At 36.9% G+C, this 21117-nt stretch overlaps 1 protein-coding gene across 3 annotated transcripts in view; it reads left to right on the top strand.

Annotated features, from left to right (window-relative positions):
• LOC102683743 (BMP-binding endothelial regulator protein) overlaps positions 1-21117 on the top strand; it is a 186864-nt gene that overhangs the window by 82256 nt on the left and 83491 nt on the right. For all 3 annotated transcript variants that reach the window (XM_015357052.2, XM_015357053.2, XM_015357054.2), the window contains one exon: positions 10105-10215. In XM_015357052.2, coding sequence (XP_015212538.2) covers positions 10105-10215 — 111 coding nt within the window. The remainder of the gene's footprint in view (positions 1-10104; positions 10216-21117) is intronic.

Below are 21117 nucleotides of genomic sequence, written 5' to 3' on the forward strand. Positions count from 1 at the left end.
CTGCATATAGTTTCTCTTCATTAAAGTTTCTCTTTATCTGCGTAATTATGTAGAATACATTTATTTTCGGCCAGCAGCCATATCACCCTGCAGCTCTCAACTGGCTACCCACTGAAACTAATCAGGATTGGGCCTGGTCAGTACCTGGATGGGAGACCTCCTGGGAAGCTAAGGTTGCTGCTGGAAGAGGTGTTAGTGGGACCAGTGGGGGGTACCCACCCTGAGGTCTGTGTGGGACCTAATGCCCCAGTATAGTGGCGGAAACACTGTACTGCAGTGGGCGCCGTCTTTTGGATGAGACGTTAAACCAAGGTCCTGACTCTCAGTGGTCATTAAAGATCCCCGGGTATTTCTCGATAAGAGTAGGGAGTTATCCCGGTGTCCGAGCCAAATTTCCCCCCTCGGCCTTTACCGTGGCCTCCATATTGTCCCCTTGTATGATCAGCTTGCACCTCCTCTACGATGGACAAGCGCCCTCTCCCTGCCTTATAATAAGAAGAAACTTTATTTTATATAGCGCCTTTAAAGGTGGCTTCTCAAAGCGCTTTACAGGATGACAATAACAATAAATAAGAAGACTACAACAATAAATAAGAAGATTTCACAAGACAGGACACAATTATAATTACAACAATACAACCATAACAATAGAGGAGACCGTGGAAGGTGGTGTTAAGAAGAGCAGAGGGGTGAAGAATGGAACCAGTTAAGTAAAGGCTTTTCTGAAGAAGAGGGTTTTGAGTCTGGATTTGAAGGAGTTTAGAGAAGGTGACTCTCTGATATCCTTGGGCAAAGAGTCCCAGAGTTCCTTGTGCTCGTTGCTTGCTGGGTAGGCTCCGGCTTCCCGCCACACCGTATGGTGTGACATTTGACATTTGTTTTCATCATTCTGATACATTAAAACTTATCGCAAATGTTTTTATATGACCAGTTACCACATTTTTCGAATGGACATGAAGTGTTTTGGTTGGACACCAATCTATGTTTATTACTTTGAAGCTGACTTTGACTAAAAGACTGCAGTCTTATGGTTTTCTCACATCAATTAGGGAGACTAACGTTTTGTTTCAAGACTCTGTATAACCACTCGTGTATGTTTTCTGAGTGCCATTCTTTTCTTTATTAAAAGATTGTGTAGAAGGTGTTGACTAGGATCTTTCAGATTTTGGTCCTAGTTTAAATGATTTCAGGAATCCTCATGTTGGTCAAGGAGGGCTTGCCGTAAATAAGTTACAATTATCTAAAAAATATTAAGTGCAGCACAATATAGAATAAATAAATTAGGCTAATACCTAAAGCATTACATTTTCCGTTGTAGAAAAGTAGCATTCAGATATAGGACCTCAGTCACAAAATTTTCTATGCGAATAGAAGCTTATAAGCAGTAGCTAAAGGGCATATAATGAAATGCTGTATTCACACACCAGGAAGAGAAGCACCTGAAAGCCCTGCACAGGCATGCATATTCAAGTGTGAAAACACAGATGTTGAAAATCATGTTTTTTTTTATATTCTTAATGCATAGTAATGTATGCAAATGATGTGAAAGCACAGAATTAACAAGGGAACTGATTTAAACACTGTATTCACAAAATCTTTAGCAGATTCCTTACTTGCAAGCACATTTTTGTTTAAAAAAAAATCTAGTTTAATGAACTCAGATCCATCTTTTAAACATCTGCTGTGCGGCATCAGTGAATGTTTTATCTGAAAATGGAGGCCCTTCTTGCACACCAGGCTTTATGAAAGGAGAGAGGGGGAAGAAAGTCCCAGAGCCCAAGGCTTGTGTACCCAGAATATTATTTTACATAAATATTAAATACCGTCCTCGTGCTCTCTTTCCAAACCTTATAGTTTATGGTACCACTGATGCCCTTTATCTTTAGGTGCTCCTTAAGATACTTAACTTCGATTATAAGCTACTGTAATGATTTTTACATGCATCTAATGGATTATCAATTATCCATTTCTATCATAGTTATTTACTTGAATGAGAGTTATTGAGCTATTTTAATAGTGATTTTTTTGTTTTCACTCTGCCATAATCATGACATCCTCTTATAGCCTTTTCTTGTCACTTTTCAGAAGCTAAACAGGACTGTGCCTGTTCAATCCTGGGATTGGAGGCATGTAAGGAGGTTCAGGTTACTGCTAAAAATGGTGTTGATGGGCCAAGTGGTGGTACTATGGACCAGAATTTACAAACCAGTGCCCCAGTATGGTAACTGGTGACACTGTACTCCATCCTGTCCTGTATTACCCCTCCTATGTGTAAGGAGTTTTGCGATTAAAAGTGCTGTACAAATGCCAGGCATTGTTAGAAATTGGTATATATTTATATTTATTTATTTGGTTGCTTTGCTGTCTCTGTGCTTACACCTGTCTCAGTCCTAGTTTCTTTAGATCGGTCAATAGATATTATGTAACAACATAAATTAAATACAATCGTGTATTTAAAATTAAGGACGTTTTGAAATAAGTATAATTATCCAGGCTTGAGGATTGCTTTTATAGGATCTGGTTGCCGTGCGCATTTTTTGGTGATCATTTAATGAGTCTTTACAGTGGTAAAAGGTCTCTTTCCTATAAAAACATTTTAAGACCTATAAAAGGAATGTCTTGTATCCAAAGTGACTTTACAGGCAGTGCAGTGTTGATGAACTGCTAACCTCTGACATTATTGTGTGTCTGCTGCTTTAATAACTTTGGTTCCAGAGTTTTAAACTAGAATCAAGTGTCTGAATGGGTCATTAAGTCCTAACAAAAGAAAGAACTTGTAGGGGAGTCTGTGGATTGTGTTCTGCTTTTTCAGGTGTTTACCGTGAACTAAGCATTCCAGTTGTGGAATTCTCCTCATTCCTGTTTTTATTCCACATCTTAAAACTGGCAGTTTCTTTGTCTTTTTTATTAACACTAGCCCAAGTCCCTGTAGTGCTAAATTGAGTTGTTAATCTAGTTCATTCTTTTCAGCAATAAACATTTACAATGTGGTGCAACATTATATTTACAGCCAATGTTTTGTTGAACAATTCAGCTCTTTCTAATGTACATTGGAGATGTTTCAGCAACATAATAATCACGTGCTTATCCCAATTATTGTACTGTGAATTCTGTGCAGCTTTATACGTCTAGACAGAATAGAAATTCTCGTTGGATTTTTTTGAAAAGAGATGGCAGCAATGATATTTTAAAAACCTATGATTACACATATCTATGCATGCATCTGTTATCACAGAGCAACTTAGACCTGTGAAGGTACAAAACATAAACTACACCCTGGATAAGGTCAGCATCATTCCATTTCAGGGCACAAACAGACACTTAAGCACACAGAGACTTTATAGAGACATCAGTTAATCTAGCCAGCATGTCGTCATGAGGTGGAGGAACCTGGAAAACAAGAAAATCCCACACGGATGCAAAGAGAACATGAAACTCCACAGAAGGTGCCTAGACTGGAATTGAGCCCAGGACACAAGAGCAGTGAGGCAGATGCACTAGAACTCCTGCCTTCCCATGACACCCGTAATTAAATGTGTGTGTTTTTAAATCAGATCAACATTTCTGTTTATCAATGCCTGTCAGGACGGTGTCAATAAAAGTCATGTTTGCTGTGAAAATATGTGGGTTATTAAAAAGCAATTCAACACTCAGGAATAAAGTGAAAGTAGAATTTTCTTTAACTATTGAGTTAAACCTTTTTAGTAATGATCTTTTCATTTCACAGCAAGCATTTGTGGAGCTATGAATATTGAATGAATTGAATGAATATTAAACACCATTTTTAAAAAAGTTTATAAATAATACCTTCTTGTGTCCATCTTGTTGGATTTCTCCAAAGACAAGATTCTTGCATTCCTTTTTTCTCCTGATTTCTGGTGCAGCGCCAAGGTATATAGCAAATTGTATATAACGAAAGTGCTGTCAGTTTTTATGTAAACATTAATTTATTATGTACCCAATGATGTTGCTTTTTCAAGCGGGTGTAAATACAAAGTATTTATGTTTCCAACATCATGGCGGCAGATTTTTTTTTTCACAAAGTCTGTGCTGACATACAGCAGGCTAGCTTCATAAACTGTATTTTCTTTTTTAAAAAAAGGCTTGTGTGTATTTGTAGCTTTTCTTGATCTAAGGACCTATCGAGGTAAAAAAAAAATAATTACAGGGAAACTGATCATTTTAGAGCGTCTTAGACTCCATCTTGTCCCCTCATGCTTTTTTCTTTTCAGCTTAGGCTCGGTATTTATGTGGCAGGATCCTTCACGAAACGGTTCCCTTTCAGGATGGAGAAACACAGGCTCCTTGTTTCTTGTAGGACACACTTAAGCACACTGACGGCTTAGAATATGCAGGAAAGTAATTTGGGCAGCGTTGTTCACCCAGTTCTATATGTCTCATCTATCTCGGACTTCCAAACAGTTTGTGAACTTTTATGAACTGTGAAAAAGACAGACCATGCTGTTGTTCGTTCATTAAAAACAAAACAAAACAAAACAAAACTACTGGTTAAACTAACACCATGGGACTTGCATTAGGTTATTAGACGAGACAATGTCAACAAATCACATTGTGTGTAACAGTAGCTTGGGCTTTGTATTCTTATTAAAATCTTTAAAAGTGTGTAAAACTTTATGGAACAGTACAAAAGCTTTAAGTTCTGTTCAGCTCTGTTGGAACAAAATATAACAAGTTAATTAAGAAAACATGAAAGGATCTGATCCATCATTGTCTTCAAGGACGTCAGTCCTTAGCTGGATAGCTTATTCCATTCTCTAACAACTCCTGTGTGTAAGGACGTGCCTCCTGTTCCTTGTTCTAAATGCAGTTCTACTTTATAAAGGTGAAGAAGCTTTATTAAGAATCACGAATAAGTAAAGAATACACCTTGTCTGAATTTATCAATTCACAATGTCTGAAAAGAGCAGTATCTATCAAATCCAGTTGACAAAAAATAATGATAATGACAAATCTGACTAAAAAATAACCAAAATAACCAAAAATAATAAACCCTCACACCTGAAGAAGGTTTCACAGCCGAAATGTTGTGTTTTCTCTCTTCTCTTTTCAGCATGGAATAAATCTTTACTTGTTCCTTTGCAGACTATGCATGCTGACCCAGCTACCCACTTAAAATAATGATTACAAGAAAAATTAGATTTTTTTTCCTTCAGGTAAAAATAAAAAGTCTTCTCATTATTTGTCTTTAATAATCAGAAATGTAAAGGAAGCAGTGGATTATCGGATGTAATTTTGTTGAAAGGACAAAGTTTGAAAGAGTGGCTAAGGTACAATAGAAAACTATGTTCTCCTTACGTTGGTTGTCCACTTGAAATAGGACTTCAATTCATCTCTTTATCTAAAACCAGGATAACAAGTCTTGGGGATTATTACATATCATTTTGTGACCTTGTACACACCCTGATAGCTGGTGCAGTCAAATACATCGTAAACCTAGCACAGGAGTCTGTGTTATCATGATTGCACTTGTTTCCTGATGCAGTAATCCCACTTTATGAACCCATAGCCCTGGTCTGTTTGCCTTCCTCTTGTTTATCAGTAAATGTATGGCTGCTATTGATAATATTGTGGAAGCTGTTATGGTCTTTAATGGTGTTGAAAGGAAATGTGCTGTAAATTGAAGTAAGGCTTTTGTAAACACTGGCGAGAAAGGTTGTTTTTTTTTGCAACTGCTTCCAGTGACTTTTTGAAGCACATGAATATGTAAAAGGCTATGTTCAGTGTGTTGATCAATGAAACAAACAAATATTACATTAAAATTTGCACATTGTTGGAGAGGACTTTTATCATCATCCTTCCTCCCCTGGTACAATTCCCCAGTCAGTTTCTAACAGCTGTGATCTGTTCATAGAAGATGATATCATACTTGTCCCAGTGTTTCATTTGGGGGTAATACAATGGATAGGACTAGTTCTGCTGTGTAAGGTGACCTCAGCTATCTGTTAGAGGGTTGCCTATTAAAGTTAATCTTGATTGCCTTTATGATTAAGCACACTGCATTCTTTCATTTATTTCCGCGCATGACATCACTGTGAACCGATGAGAATCTTGTCTTTGTTCAATGACTTTATGAAGCTCTTTGGATTTAAAATAAAAAATGCTTTCCATTCATTCCATTCCATTCATTTATGAAATGGCAGACAAAACTCTCACCGTGGCATAAAAGGTGGGTATGAATCGTGGAAGAAGTTTGTAAATCGCTCATCATAAATCTCTCATAATTCATAATAATTGATACCACTGTATGTTTTCTGCATTTATTGTGATCCGGTTTTCTGCTTTAATACAGGATTATAACATTAATAGTTGTGACACTTGAAGTCTAAAACACGGTTTTAGAATTTTGATTAAGATGCATCTTATTAATCAAAGGATGTTAATTAACCTTTTCTTTTCTTTGTGTAATATCTATTAAATATTTTTTAACTAAATTCGTAAGTAAAATATAAACCCTTTAAGCCAAGGATGTCAGGTATATCAGCCTCACATGGTTTTCATTTAAATATTTACTGAACTTCGAGTGTTTCATTTTCAGTTCTGAATGCATTTGGGAATCCAGTGTCTTACACGTTTTCAGCTGTTTCTTTTATTTGGAGAATGTGAATGCTTGAAAGGGATATATGTAATCAACTTGTCCTTTTTGCACAAATAGAGCTTGAAATTGAGAAATATAGAGAGTGTGTCACTTAAATTGTTGAAGATTTTTTTTTGTAGTTTCTCGATTGTTTTCTTTTTTATATGTAAGCATTTCCCCTCAGAGCCTCTGAGAATGACGACCGTGAGTTACAGTTGTTTTGCCTATATGTGCGTTATTCCCTTTTGGAATTCTCACTGGATGTAGCCACTTCTGCAAATGGATCACATAGGTGTGATGACCCTGAGTCTGTCTGGTGACCCTGTCTCTTCCAGGACATGAGCTGAGGCTCCTCAGGACTAGTCCGATGAAGCATCTCATCCTCCAGGCAACTTCTCACACAGGATAAACAGGATAAGACAAGCCACCTTGAATGATGCTTGTCCATTGCTCAAGGGGAGCGTGGTCACATCTTTCCTTGCTTTTGTTTTCAATCGGAATGTGTTTTTGTATGCAGATTTTTAATTCTCTCCGAATGCAAACCACTGGCCATGTTTTTAATAAAGTATTTTGGTTAGATCAAGGAACAATACCATTACTACTCAATCACCGAACCTGTCTTCTTACTTAAAATGTAAGTAATGCTATCTCTATGCCCTGTGATTGGTTGATGCAAACAGTTACAAGGTTGTGTTTTCATTGTGATTCAGTATATACAGCAAATGCCAAATGATTTGATTTGATATTTTTGGAATATTTCTTCTATCAAGTTGCTTATAATATTATTGTGATTAAAGTAAGATCATCTTTTAAAAAGGAAAACAGAAAGGCCCTGAAAGCTTTTGATGTCAAGTGGGAGTGACCTGGGAATTGTCAAGAACCAGTTTTTTTGTTTTGCTCTGTTAGAATTTGGGGAATATGGGAGTTGGTTCTCTTTTTGCCCTCCAGTCTTTGTGTACTTTGGCCAGGAATGTAATGACTGTAACATTGCTTGTCCTTGGTATGGAAAGGTTGTAGATATGGCAGTGCAAGCTCCCTTAGGAATAAATATTTATGGGGCTAAAGCTTTTATTATACTTTCTGAGTGAACTACCTCGGTATTATTTTCTTTCTACTCGTGTGTAGAATGTTTTCTCTGAACGTTAATGGACCTTTAGCAGTGTAATTAGCTGTATAATAGAATAACATTTAAAATATTGCAATTTCAAATGCTTTTATTTTTTTCAGTATTTTCTGCTGTTATGCTGCAAAGATCTGTAGCCCAAGAGCACAGCCATCCTAAAATAACATAAAACAGTGTTTGATATTTTATAAGAATGGCAATAACTTTTTTATTGAAAATAGTTTGAATTTATATATGAATTGGTTTATTTACATACATGATACCACACTGTAGCATGTGGAACTTTTAGTTTGCTCAGAGTGCATTTTACCTTATAAAATCCAAATGTTTTTTGTGAACAGCACTTTAGTGCAACTGTCTCTTTCTGTACTGCATCTTCCTTGATTTCTGAGCTCTTGAACAGTTTTCTCTCAGATCAGGAGAACGATAGAACTCCCTTCTCATTTTCATTCATTAAATTGGCAGCAGTGTTTTTCCCTATGTCCTGTAATTGTTTGTTTTTTTACAAATCATTTCCAATGGAATTTAATGACTGCAGTTCCCCAACCTCAGATTGCATTTTACTAAAACTAATAGGAGCTGTGTTCTGCTATGGATACATTTGCACTTTTAACCCTCTACCTACTGTACCGTAAAAAAGACCCTGAAATCTGTAAATGGAAATTCCTTCACATACTTTACCCTGCCACTATCTAATATCATTTCTGAAGCTTTTTGCCATTTAGTGTACTGTGTAGATTATGATCGGTTTATCTGGGTTTTTGGAAAGAAATGCAGACTATTACTTTTTGAAGTCCCAGAGAAGCCTTGATAGGAGCTCTGCTGTTGGTGGTGTTGGTGGCCTTGCAGCGTGAGAAGAAAGTGGATGCCCTTACTTTTGGAATATTTTAGAAGTCATATCTCCATTTTTCGTTTGCTTATCTAAAGGTTGTGGTGAACGTTTGATTGATTAGGAACTGGCAGTTCCAGAATATATGTCTGGAGAGGAGTCCCGACCCATCTTCCTGAGTCCAGAGGCTACTAATTACTAATTAACTGTTGCACAATTAAAAAGGATGAGTGAGTTACTTAAACGAATTGTTGCTTGCAAATTTACGTGTAATATTTATTTTTCCTCCGCCCGCTATATATATATTTTTATTTAGCAGAGAGAAAAAAGACTTTAATTGATAGTGATTACAGCAGAAAATCACTAACTTGGCACTGCTGATGATTTCAAGGAAAGATCAGGTATCTGTTTGATTCCTCTGCTTTTTAACATCAAAGGAACAGAAATACATCTCTGCTTTCCTCCAGTTATTTACTAAAACCAGATAATTATTGCATTTGAATATTACTGTCATCCATCGGCATTATTTCTTTAACGCTGAAAATACATGCTTGTAAACTTTTGTATCATGCTGGTATCCTTTCAGAGCTGTCACAGCAGCAATATGTTGGAGTTGGGATATATGGCTTCACTGTTGCAGTACATTCTTTAGAGCATGGATTTGGACTGGGAACTCTGTCTACAGAAACTTCAACATTCATATACAGTCATGTGAATTTGATGTTTTATTTTGTATTTTGATAACAGAAAACTAATTAAAAATAATTTGAAAATATTTAAAACCACAACTGGATACTTAAGACCTTTTATAAAGCAAGTATTGAGTGACGTCACATTTACTTAAGATACAGTTTCCATTTTTTGGGGGGGAAAAATAAACAACATTAGGGTAAATTGTGGGTCTCAAGGTCTCTCAAAGCAGAAACGGTTTTGTTTGTTTGACCTTGACACAGAAATGCTTTAAAAGGCAGTAGTTTATAAAGAGCTAACAGCGTTTTCAATGAATTTCAAGAACAAGAAGTTCCTGTGCTTATGCATAGGACACCATCCACCTCTTTCCTGTCTTGCTGGTTTCTTGTACTTTTATGTTCTGAGGACTTCACCAACAAAACAAGAAAGGATCAATAATTAGACGAGTAGAAATATGTCCATTTGATCACCAATCTCCAGTGTGAGTGGCTGTATTTGGTATTTCTGGATGAATTGAAGACATAAAACACACATAGACAAGACATAAAATACACTGTCTCGATTTAAGTAGTTCCTTTCATTGGCCACTCACAGCTGAACTCTGTATCACAGCTTTCCATAACTATGTATCTTACCTTTGTTTGGATTATTAGGGGACGGGAGAGTACAGTTGATATTTTAGAAAAAATCTTTAATTACACTAAAATATTAGGCCTGCATTTTGACATTGGCAGAATAACCTGTACCTTCAATTGTTTGTTTTTTTTCCCCCAGAAGAAAAAGGAGTGAATGTCTCGTACAATCCAGAGTGTGGGGCTCCGTGTTCGAGATTTTAATCCTGTAACGATTGGCTGTCCCTTTCTTCAGGAGGCTGTGAACCCATCCCTGAATCTGATCTGGAGGAGGGCGCTGCAGATCAGGAGTCTGTTGCCACGTTCCCTAAACAGAGACATCTCACGAGGAAGAAAGGCAGGCAAGGTATGTCAGAGGAAATGGTAGTTATGTTATAGGAGTCCTGCCATGACACCTTTCTGCGCACAGGTACTGCTAAAGCATGCCCAGCGGAGCTAGATTTGGTCAGACATCCCAAAGGAACTTTATTAACAAATGAATTGCAATATAAGAAAAATGTCAGATTTTGTAGGACAGATTGTTTCTACGACATGGGAAAAAAAACAATCGTAGATTGTTGATTTTGCATACTTTTAAAGGAAATAGACAACTACCTTTTAAATGAACCCATGAAATGTTTTTATTTTATATATATAGAGAGATGTTTGTCATCACCGTCACTCTCTAGCACGTTGGATTGGAGTAGTTGATGAGGTGTTGGTAACTTGTCATCTGGCATGGAAACAGGCAGGTATTCAGAGTGAAGTTTCCTGTGTCTAGATTCCAGCGGTCTAACAGGAAAGTAGGCTCACTGCTACACACAGCCACCAGGCAGCAGCCAAGGAGTTTTCTCTTTCTGTTATTATCTTCACATTTGTGCCATTTTTAAAAGACATTGAATTTTTGTTTCTGTTTTTTTCTGAGGAGTGATTGCAATTAGAGTTAGGCCCTACTTAGCTGGACACGACTCAACAGAGTGGTGGCTCTGTGGCTCGGGATCTGCGCCTGTGACTGGAAGGTTGCCGGTTCAAATCCAGCAGCCGGCAGAGGAATCCTACTCCGTTGGGCCCCTGAGCAAGGCCCTTAACCCTAACTGCTCCAGGGGCGCCGTACAATGGCAGACCCTGCGCTCTGACCCCAGCTTCTCTCCCTGTCTGTGTGTCTGTGTCTCCATGGAGAAAAGCTGGGGTATGCAAAAGGACGAATTCCTAATGCAAGGAAATTGTATAGGGCTAATAAAGAAACATTATTATTATTACATTATAAAAAAATGTTTTTCAGATGCCAATGACTTGTAAGATCTGACTTGTATTTGAAGGCACGTATGAAAGTTATAAATTGTGGGAAAAGACGCTATAGACAGTTTGTTGGTGTGAATTTCAAGTTTTTTCTCCGCGCTGGTAAAATCATCCAGGGTTTCCCAAGCAGCTCCAGTTTCACCGTTACTTTAATTTTTCTTTGTCACTCAGCTATTTGTAGAAAACGCAGACCTAATCCCCAGCCCACTTTAATTTAGCAGGTGTCCATGTTTGTATTCCCCTCTTTTTTATTTGGTTTCTCTTTATCTTTGCAATCCTGTGTTTTCCTTTGTGGAGTTTTATCAGGGTGATTTCCATGTGGTCGTTTTAGCAGCCTCAGATTCTAGGATTAGAGCCGATCTGGAAGGAAAGATGGGGGGTTGGTATTTCTTGGTTTTTGACTTCTGGGTAAGTGAAATGCACCTGAAGTCAGACTTAAGCTGTTCCCCCTGTATTTACTTGTCTTTTAGTGTACAACAAAGCTGTGATTGACCGCTAACTAATATTGTGTGACTGAGTCTGTGTCCTGTAATGAGACAGGTAGCAGATTGCACTTTCTCTTTTCAGTGCCATAACCATTGTTTTTGCACTTGAGCCCTGTGCTTTCGAAACATCTGTTTCTACTCTTTGAACAAGTTTCCCCTCCTCTTGCTGATTGGATCTAATAGCTAGTGAATTGCAATTTTTCCGGTCATTATCAACTGAGATTTTGGTGGAGCACTTCAAATTATTTTTAATCAAATATATTAAAAAACTGTATCCCTAAAAGGTTTGACGGTCTTGGAAAAAAGGACCCAGGCTACTTTCTTCTATAGTGACCCTTCTATTAAATTCAGAGTCGGAGAGAAATTTATTTTACAGTGTTTTAGAAAGTATGTAACTGTAGTTCATGTGTTTTTCCATCTGTCCGCTCTGTTACAGATAGCTCTTTGGTGTAAATTGAAGTTATTGCTCCAGTTTATAAATTGTTGATGGTTGATCTAGTCAGTTTCTCAGGGTACTAGCTTTTGAGAGCAATGTTGTTTTTCATCACCCTTTTTGCTAATATGCATGGCAAATTTCTGATGTATTATTTGTAAGTATCTGCCAATTTATTGGCAGATATATCCTCTGCTCTGTGGTTTCTCTACAGATTCACTGGTTGTTTGCTAATTTTGTTTGTTTCTCTTTTTATGCATAGTACAAGCACCACAGTGTATTTCACAAAATGGAGCTAAAATGTGCAGCAGCAAAAGAAAGGGTCAGCATCCTTTTGTATTCAGTAGAAGTATTATATTGCCATTGCGAAAGATGCGTGATCTCCAAACATGAGGTGTTTCTGTGGTGTATTAAAGGGCACATGCAGTATAAACCCCGCAATCTTATGTAATTGTTATCAAATGGTGTTCTCACCATTTGCCAACAGTGGAATACCAATATACCTGTGAACGATATACAGTTACGAGGCATGGCTACTCTGTGCTTAAGCGTTTGCCAGCAGGATACAACTAAAGGATTGTAGCATTCTGGTCTGCGCGATGATGCTGCATGCCAAGCAGGGCATTGGTCCAGATCACTATGCACTGTGCTGTCCAAAAGAGTCATTTCAAATTGAGACTGTTTCAAGAGTCAGGAGAAAGCAAATTGTCCCTTTTTATGATAAAGAGTTCTGCCTAGAAAATATGAAACGAATCAAATCAACAACAGCTAAAAGCATCGAAACAGCTGATCTAATACACAGTTACTCACTCTTGTTTCTTATTTCGCATCTCAGATCAGTTTGATTTGTATCTTTCTATGCCAAAGAAAATTATTCATTTAAAAAAGCTTATCATACTTCATATAACTTATCTGTATGTTTTTCACAAGAAAAAAACCCATGATGTATACTCTGTTGCTTCAGAATTAAAACTAATGTATAATGGTCACTATAACTTGGATCCTTGTGATAACACTAAGCCACTGACAAAAACATTTCACCATATCCATTATAGCAAGCAAGAAATATGGTTTGTTCAAGAATGTTGGTACATAGGGACTTAAGAAAAAGCTACAAATTAGAGGTCAGTTGGCCCATGTGGTCCCTTTGATAGGTAATTGATCTACCTGTATGAAACTCATCCAGTCATTTCTTAAAAAAAGACATGGATTTGGTTCCAACAGCAATGTGGGGTCGTTGGTTCCATATTCCTGCACCCCTTTGTGAAAAGAAGTGCTTCCTGTTCTTAGATTTAAATACATTTCTACACAGTCTCCACTTGTGGCCCCTGGTTCATGTGTCATTATTGATACTAAAGAAGTTTGCTGGGATGACTTACAGTAGAAGAATGTGACTACTTCAGGTCCCTTCTTAGTAGTACAAATTAGTAAGTACAGAAGTACTTAAAAGTAATAACAGTATATTGCCAGAATTTTATTTGCATGAATGCCCACATTTATGCTCAATGTGAACGGTGTATTGAGACTGAAAATATACCAAGATTCTTTGCTCTTGTTCTGTTGATGCTTCAGCATCTAGAGTTTGGCACGCTGACTGGTCCAGCAAAAATTACATTTTGCAAAGAGTTCCCAGGGCTGAATACAAGGATCTTTTGTTTGGCTTAAACGGGGGAAAAAAAAACAACATTCAGCATCTTTCAGTGGTAGTGAGATTAGTAAATACTGAAAGTAAACCAAAAATAACTTACAAATGATGTTTGTGCAGGGAAAGTGTCAACTGAGCAGTTGTCAGTTCTTTTGACCAGACTGCTTCTCGTTCTCTTTCTAATTGCTTCCCATCCTGCCTGTGGTTTTGACAAGACTCCATTCCCCATGTGGGTCAAGATCTCTCTTTAAGTCCAAATGAAAATCATAAGACACCTAATTTGGAATGTACGTTTTGCTAGGATCTGTGAAGGCAGCCTTGGGACACATTTTGTAGTTGTTATGAATCCCCACATGGAATAAAGAGGCCTACATCTGTTCCTGAACACTGGATACCATTGCAGAACTCCAGCACTGCCAGAGGCTCTGAAACAAAGCCCTTGGACAAGGAGATTTCAGCTGCCTCAGAGCAGATTGAAAAATTAGCACTGAATGATTGCACCCAAGATCTTTTTTCAAGTAAGTGATTAAAAGCCCTTTTGTGGAATCGTTCTCCCGCATCATAAAAAAACACAGTTTTCTTGAAAGGCTAAGTTTTGGAAAAAACAGGATGTAGCCTTGTCAATCACAGACGTACAAAGCACATCAGACTTGCAGCTATTGTGCCTTTGGCATAAGTCCAAAAAATACACTTTGTAGTTTGTGTAGGACAGGATATATATGTTGAGTTTCCAACATATATATCATCCATTTTCAACATGAGTATATATATTGTGAACTAAGAATTCTTTTATGGGATTTCTACCGTAGCCCTTACAGTAAATATATACATTTATAAACACACATTAAATAAACAAATATTGATCACCGTATTTTCAGATTACGATTCTTAAATTGTGTTTTCTACAAAACTACATTTGGGAGTAGTCATGGTCTTGTGGGTGAAGGTAGCATATAAATATAACCGTTTCTTTGGGATAGACTGGAAAGTGCTGTACAGCTCCCTCTCTCACAGTTGACGATGTGTTGAGGACCCACCAGGTGGAATTGTTTCCTGTGAGCTGAAAGATTACAGGTTCTAATTCTGCCTTGGGTAACATCTCACACCCCTTTCATCCTGGCACCAGTGTGTACTGGGGATTGGTCTTCACTTGAGGTCCTCAGGTTAGACTGCGCTTTTCTTTGAAGATCTCTTTCTTAGTGTATTTTTTTCTTTATAATGATATCCTGTCCCATGAAAGCCTAGGTTTAGTGTAGCATTGCTATTTTTTAACTTAATATTGACATCTCTTTTATTTGGCGAGAATGTTTTCTTATGAACCAAATTCTTCTCAAAGCTTTTGATTCCTCCTTCCCCAAATAAATGCCATTGTTTGTAAACTTCCTCGGTCTGAAAAATTTCCTTTTCATTTTTAATCTGGATTCTCAGACATGGGATTGAAACTCAGTGGCTCTCTTCAGATCTCGCTCGAACTATTTTCATTGCATCCACTTAACCTAATCGAACAAACTGTGGATCCCAGCAGGGAGGAGCTCAGTCTGCAGCAGAAGAGACAATGTGACACACTGAGGCACACCAAGGTGATTTGCACATCATAGTCTTTTTGGAAGCACCAAGGGTAATGTGTCATTTCCCAAGATGTAATTGACAGTTTGGCTTGGTTCACACAAAAACAGGTGATGTCATGGAGATACTTGACAGCCCATCACTGTGATGACTAATGGAGCCAGAATAGTACATCCAGCCTTGCATGACAAAAATACAAACCTGATCGAGCAGCATCAACACATTTTTTTTTAAAGTTAGGGCTTAAAGAAACAAAAACAAAATGAAGGTCACCTGTCGTTCACCTTACCTACTTCATGTAGGTGAGGTGAACGACAGCTGACCTTCATTTTGTTTTGAACAATTCATTTTGAACAATAGGACTAAAGTGGCAACTTCGTGGACGTGCATTTAAAACTGAGAACATGCAGCACTTTTTTACCTTAAAAGCCTGTGAAATTATGGAATAAACTGCCCAGCCATGCTGTTGCTGCCCTGACTTCTTTCAAGAAGTGGCTGGATGAGAGCCTTGGATCAATTAACTACTACTAATTAGCTGCCTTCTGAGAGAGAATGAGGGAGAGTCAAGTGCAGTATGTGTAGATTTTTTATTCTCAGTGCAGAGATCCAGATGACCAAGTGATAGTAGATATGCAAAAAGAAAACAATTAAAATCGAGTGGCAAAGAAAATGGATTTGGGCACATCAGAGGAAATAAATAATCCTTATTATCCCAAATCATTAACCTCTCTTTAACACTTTTCCATTATTTCACATGTAGTGAATACCTGAATACTCAAGTAAAATTCAGATCAAGTTATACGTTAATGCCTTCTGTAAAATAAACGTCATAACACGTTTCTTTATAGAAATGAAATCTAGAAATTTCTGGTTTGCCTGTGCTTTCCTCATAGCCACGCTAACTAATTGTGTTTAAGACATGAATCTTATGTTAACTGACTAACCTTAAAAGGGTTTAAGGTCAAGGTTGCAATTTATCTTTTAAAAGCTCTCATAAAATTGTTTCTTAAGTGAATTATTGACTGATGTGTTTTTCTGGAAGACCAGCCTCTGTGAATATTGTGATAAACTGTTTATTGTCCTATAGAGGACTTTCATAACATAAATGTCCAGTATCTTGTTAACTTTATTGTAGCAGTACCTGAGACTAACAGATGTGCCTTTTCTATATATCATGTCTATGAGAGCCTGCTATGAAATTATAAACAGGAGTTTCTTATTAATACTATCTTACTGATCTAAAATAGCTTTCAAGCAGCATAGGTCTTTACAAACTGTAATTTCATTGAAAAGCATTACTGCAGTTTAGTTCATGTGCTGCTCATGTGAAGATTAACCTATTAAAAATAAAAATACAGGGTTAGGCGGCGCAGCATTTGCTCTATAAAATGGCTTGTTTTATGTGTTTTCTTCAGTCATAATAAAAACAAGACAGTAAGTGCTGATCAGAGCTGGGAGTGAATGAAGAACTGAATGTGAGTAAACTTGAGCCTTTCTATTTTAAATTATTTGCTGTGAAGTCTATCCCTAAGTGTTAAAGCCTAGACATCAGAAATATTAGCTGCTGTTTAGTTATTTAAATGAGGACTGTCTCTGAGCAGCATTCCGTATCCAGTCATCTAAACATCATCTAATGATTTTAACCTATGAAAGAAAAGGAAACAATCCACAATTAATTATGTGTAGCAGATGACTTAAGAAGAATCAGAACTGTTTCCTTCTGTGGGATGGGTTTCAGTCTGTCTCAACATGCTTGACAGCAGCGAGTGCACTTGAAGTGGAAATTCAATAATGAATGAAAAAAGAAAAAAACATTTTATACACACCTCCCCAACATAAAAAATAATTTGGAAGGAATAACCACAAATCTGGGAGTGTAAAAGATCTTGAGCTCAGGAAGCATCTTTAATGCAGTTGAAAGGCTTCAAAAGATTCCTTGGTTGTTTACTTGTGTGCTATATCGGCAATTAAGATAAAAGCAAAAACTTTTCTTTTAGTACAGTAACTCACCACAGGCCTTTATAGATCACAGGTTTAAGTGGCTTGTCAATTTTATTTCTGTTTTTGTGGGATCTCCACTCGCAAAGTATGCCCACAGGAGCTTCAACGTGGTATTGTCTCTCAGAGGAAATAACTTGCACAGAGAACTTCCGATAGGTCTGCAAATCAACCCTTTTTTCCCCCCAAACAGCTCTGTCTATATAAAGCACTTAGTTTTTTCACTTTGTGATACATTTTTAATGATCATAAAAGTGCTCAAAAGCATGAAGTTAATTCAGCATTATTATTTTCAAAACCACCAGATAAAAGCAGAGACACGCAAGACAAGTATCATTATTATTATTGTTGTTGTTGTTGTTATTGTTGATTAAGAGATGCCCTTATCCAGTGCAAGTTACAGTGTATACAGTGTTTACATTAATCTTCCTATCATACTCCCTCGTTCAAGCTAAACCAAAACCTTTGTGAAATGTAACGGTAAGGTTGTCTAATCAAATTAATGTAGATCATCAGACGTCTTTGTGCTAAAAGAGAGTTGTATTTTTGATGTTTAACTATATAATCTGGATGTTGAATTGTATGTTGGAAAATGCGAAGCTATGACAACACACTGGAATACAGTGCCTGTTATTAGGGGCCTACATTCAATTAACCAAACCCAGGCCACGTAAGGCTTTTTTTAAAAGGAAAGAAAGCAAAGTAGTGCAATATCTAAAAGTCATTAGAAATTATTTTTGTAATACAGAAATAGAGAATTTTTTTGTGTATCCTATTTTAGAGTCTTCTTGACATTTATATGACCTTTCTGCATATTGTACAGCAATACATATATAGTTTATCAGTAATGTATTTTGCATTTGGTCAGTAAGTTAAGAAAGATGAAAGAATTGGGGGAAATTGCTTTAAATTTAGCAAAACAAAAGAGACAATAATAGTATGAAAGGCAAAATTACAGTATGCCGTGTTTGAGAATGGTGCATGACTTTTAGCCTCATCACATTTATACATTTTATATGTAATATTTGAATATTTTTAAAATAGTCTGGACACACATGACAAATTCAGCATATATGTGTAAGAAATGTTAATTTATGCTTTTTAACAATGCTCAAATCCTTAAGTACGTCCTTTCATTTTTACAAACTTCTCACTGTGACTCTGTTCTGATGTTAATCCATCATTTTCTTCTCAGTCATTGGCAGTCTGCTTTTGCTTTTTCAAGCATGTTTGGCATCATCTTACCTTTGAAAGGAAATGTCAGAGAGATTACATCCGAGGCTCAGTACACCCCCCTTGTTTAACTCAGACCCTAGGTTTCCTGTTATTTCTCATGTAATCAATGGCCGGGACTGGTGTTAAGTGTTGAAGCAACCCTCTGGCAAGTAAGGTTGTAAGACAAGATATAATGGAGAATGTAATATTAACTTTTCCTTACAAGCTCATGTCTATCTTGAATCCTTCAGCATGTCTCCCTAGGGTATAGCTTAGATATATGAAACTGACACAGAACATTTCAGCAGACATCTTTGGTTAAAACCTTCTATTTTTAAATTTATGTACACCTTGGACTGTAAGACAATACTAATTCTGTAGGGACTTGCTAATGAGGCAAATGTAGCATTACGACATCGGTGTGTTGAAACGGCTTTTTTCAAATCATAATTTAATGTGCATTTTGTTTGTAGGGAGCAGCATCAGAGCTTGTCCCTTGGGGAGATTCTGTCAGATTTCCAGACATGTCTGGAGAGTGCTGCTTATCCACTCATTTCTCTGCTTCACCTCGCCAAGAGTTGAGCCATGGGTCCTCTTTGTCAAAAAACAGTGTCTTATTGAAGAGCACACATAGTAGGTCAAAGAGTGAATGCTTGGACTGAAGAGAAAATAGTATATGGTAATGCTATCACTATCTCATTGAGCACACAGTTACATTAACTCCCAGATGACATGGTAGGCATGTGTTCCGTGTGTGTCCACTTCTCTCAGCCCACCAAACGGTAGAAAATTGCACCACACACATTGTGGTTTTCTTCATAGAAACATGCCATAAATTAAATTATATGAATAAAGGGATTTTAGATTCAGCAAATTCCGATTGTGTTATAATTTAAGAATTTTTATTTCAAGGATAGTTTTCAAGTTGTTTTTTGTCACTGCAGTGATGTGCCTATGTGATGACATAGAGACAATGAGTACAGGAATGGATGTTTATAAGTAATATAGTGGTTTTCATCGCATTAAGGATAATTATTTCATTGAGAAGTTCTCAATGAAAGCAGCAAATGTAGAATGAATTCCTACCACAGAGCTATGCAAAAGCTAGACCATTTAACTTGAACAATTGCACAACTGAACCTTTACTGTCAGAAATTAGTAACTAAAAAATTCCAGTTTGTGTCATCTTGTCGTGTTGGTCTTGGTGAGGTTTTGCCTCGGTGCACATTAGACGGGAGTATGTCTAGAAATGAGAGTTTTTCGCTTCTTCTCGTTTCCTGCCTGTTCTATATGCTGCCTTTGGTAACCACATCCCAGGTGCCCTGGGGGCAGTTTGTACAGTAGGCAGGATGTCCAGAGGATGGGGCTGGATCTTTTTTCTTTTTGCTTTGTCTTTAAACTGTCAAGAATGCTGGCTTTCATAAAAAAAAAAATCGAGCGTAACTCTCACTGATGTTTGTATATGCTCTGGTTCTTTCGTCAGGGTTTTATGTACTTCATGTAATTGCAAATATGTGCGTTTCAGACTAATGTAGGATAGAAATATGAAGGAACTGTTCCTCCTTTTATTATTGTGATGGGAAATATTTATAATGATAGATTACGATTACCAGACATGAATCAAATTATTTAAAAGTAGTAGAACTATGAAGAAACACCATTGCACATTGACAGTGAATACTCTGATTTCCATTTTTAAACTGCCATTTTTAGAAAATTGTTTCGTGAATGCCATCTGAGGATATGATTTAAAACCCCACCAGTTAAAATTAGCACAACTGTTCTAACTAGAACACAAGAGATCCCGAGATCCCGTTAGAATCAAACATTCCTGGGAACTTTGTTGTACTGAGAGAAGACTGGAAGGGAAAGTACAAGCAGCAATCTCAGTTTTTAATCTTCTGTTATTATAGAGATAAGAATAGGAGGTTTAGACATTAAAACATATGCAAAAGGGAAACTATGAGCTGTAATGTATTCATAATTAAAACCAGAAAGTTTTGCTTTTATAGATTATTAGATTATTTGGAATATTGATCCCTAATGCAATATTTGTATTGCTTTTATAGTTGAGGGATTAGTCTGCAACCAAATAGAAGTGTATGGTTTAAGTATTGCAATATTTCCAATAACTAAATTCTTCTTGTTTGTTCCCAAAATGTCAGCTGAGCTACAAATACATCTTAATATTTTATTTGAATAAGAAATTAAATGTCAGGACTTTTGAGACATTATCAATCACAGCATGATGTAACAGGCAGATAATGGTCAAACATTAAGTCCTTATTCATTTTTGTCACGGATGCAAATCTTCTTTTTCTTTTTACATAGTGTTTTTCCTCAGTTAAAAAGACATATTGGAAGAGGGGCCCTATGGAGGCAGGGATTTTTTTTCCCCCCTCCAATAAAAGCCGCTTTCATTTGACAATTTTGCTTTTAACAAGAGACCTTTAATTTTGCAAGAAGGAAGTAATGAATTGTAAAGTATACTTTTTCTTATGCTGACTGTTAACTGTGCTCTTTAAGCAGGAACATGCAGGATCTAATGTACTTAAGATGACTAACACATGTGTAACGGGAAGTTCATGGTTGACATTATTTTTCTGGAGCTGTTTATATAAAACCTTA

This window comes from Lepisosteus oculatus, chromosome 10, assembly GCF_040954835.1.
Source record: "Lepisosteus oculatus isolate fLepOcu1 chromosome 10, fLepOcu1.hap2, whole genome shotgun sequence".
NCBI lineage: Eukaryota > Metazoa > Chordata > Actinopteri > Semionotiformes > Lepisosteidae > Lepisosteus > Lepisosteus oculatus.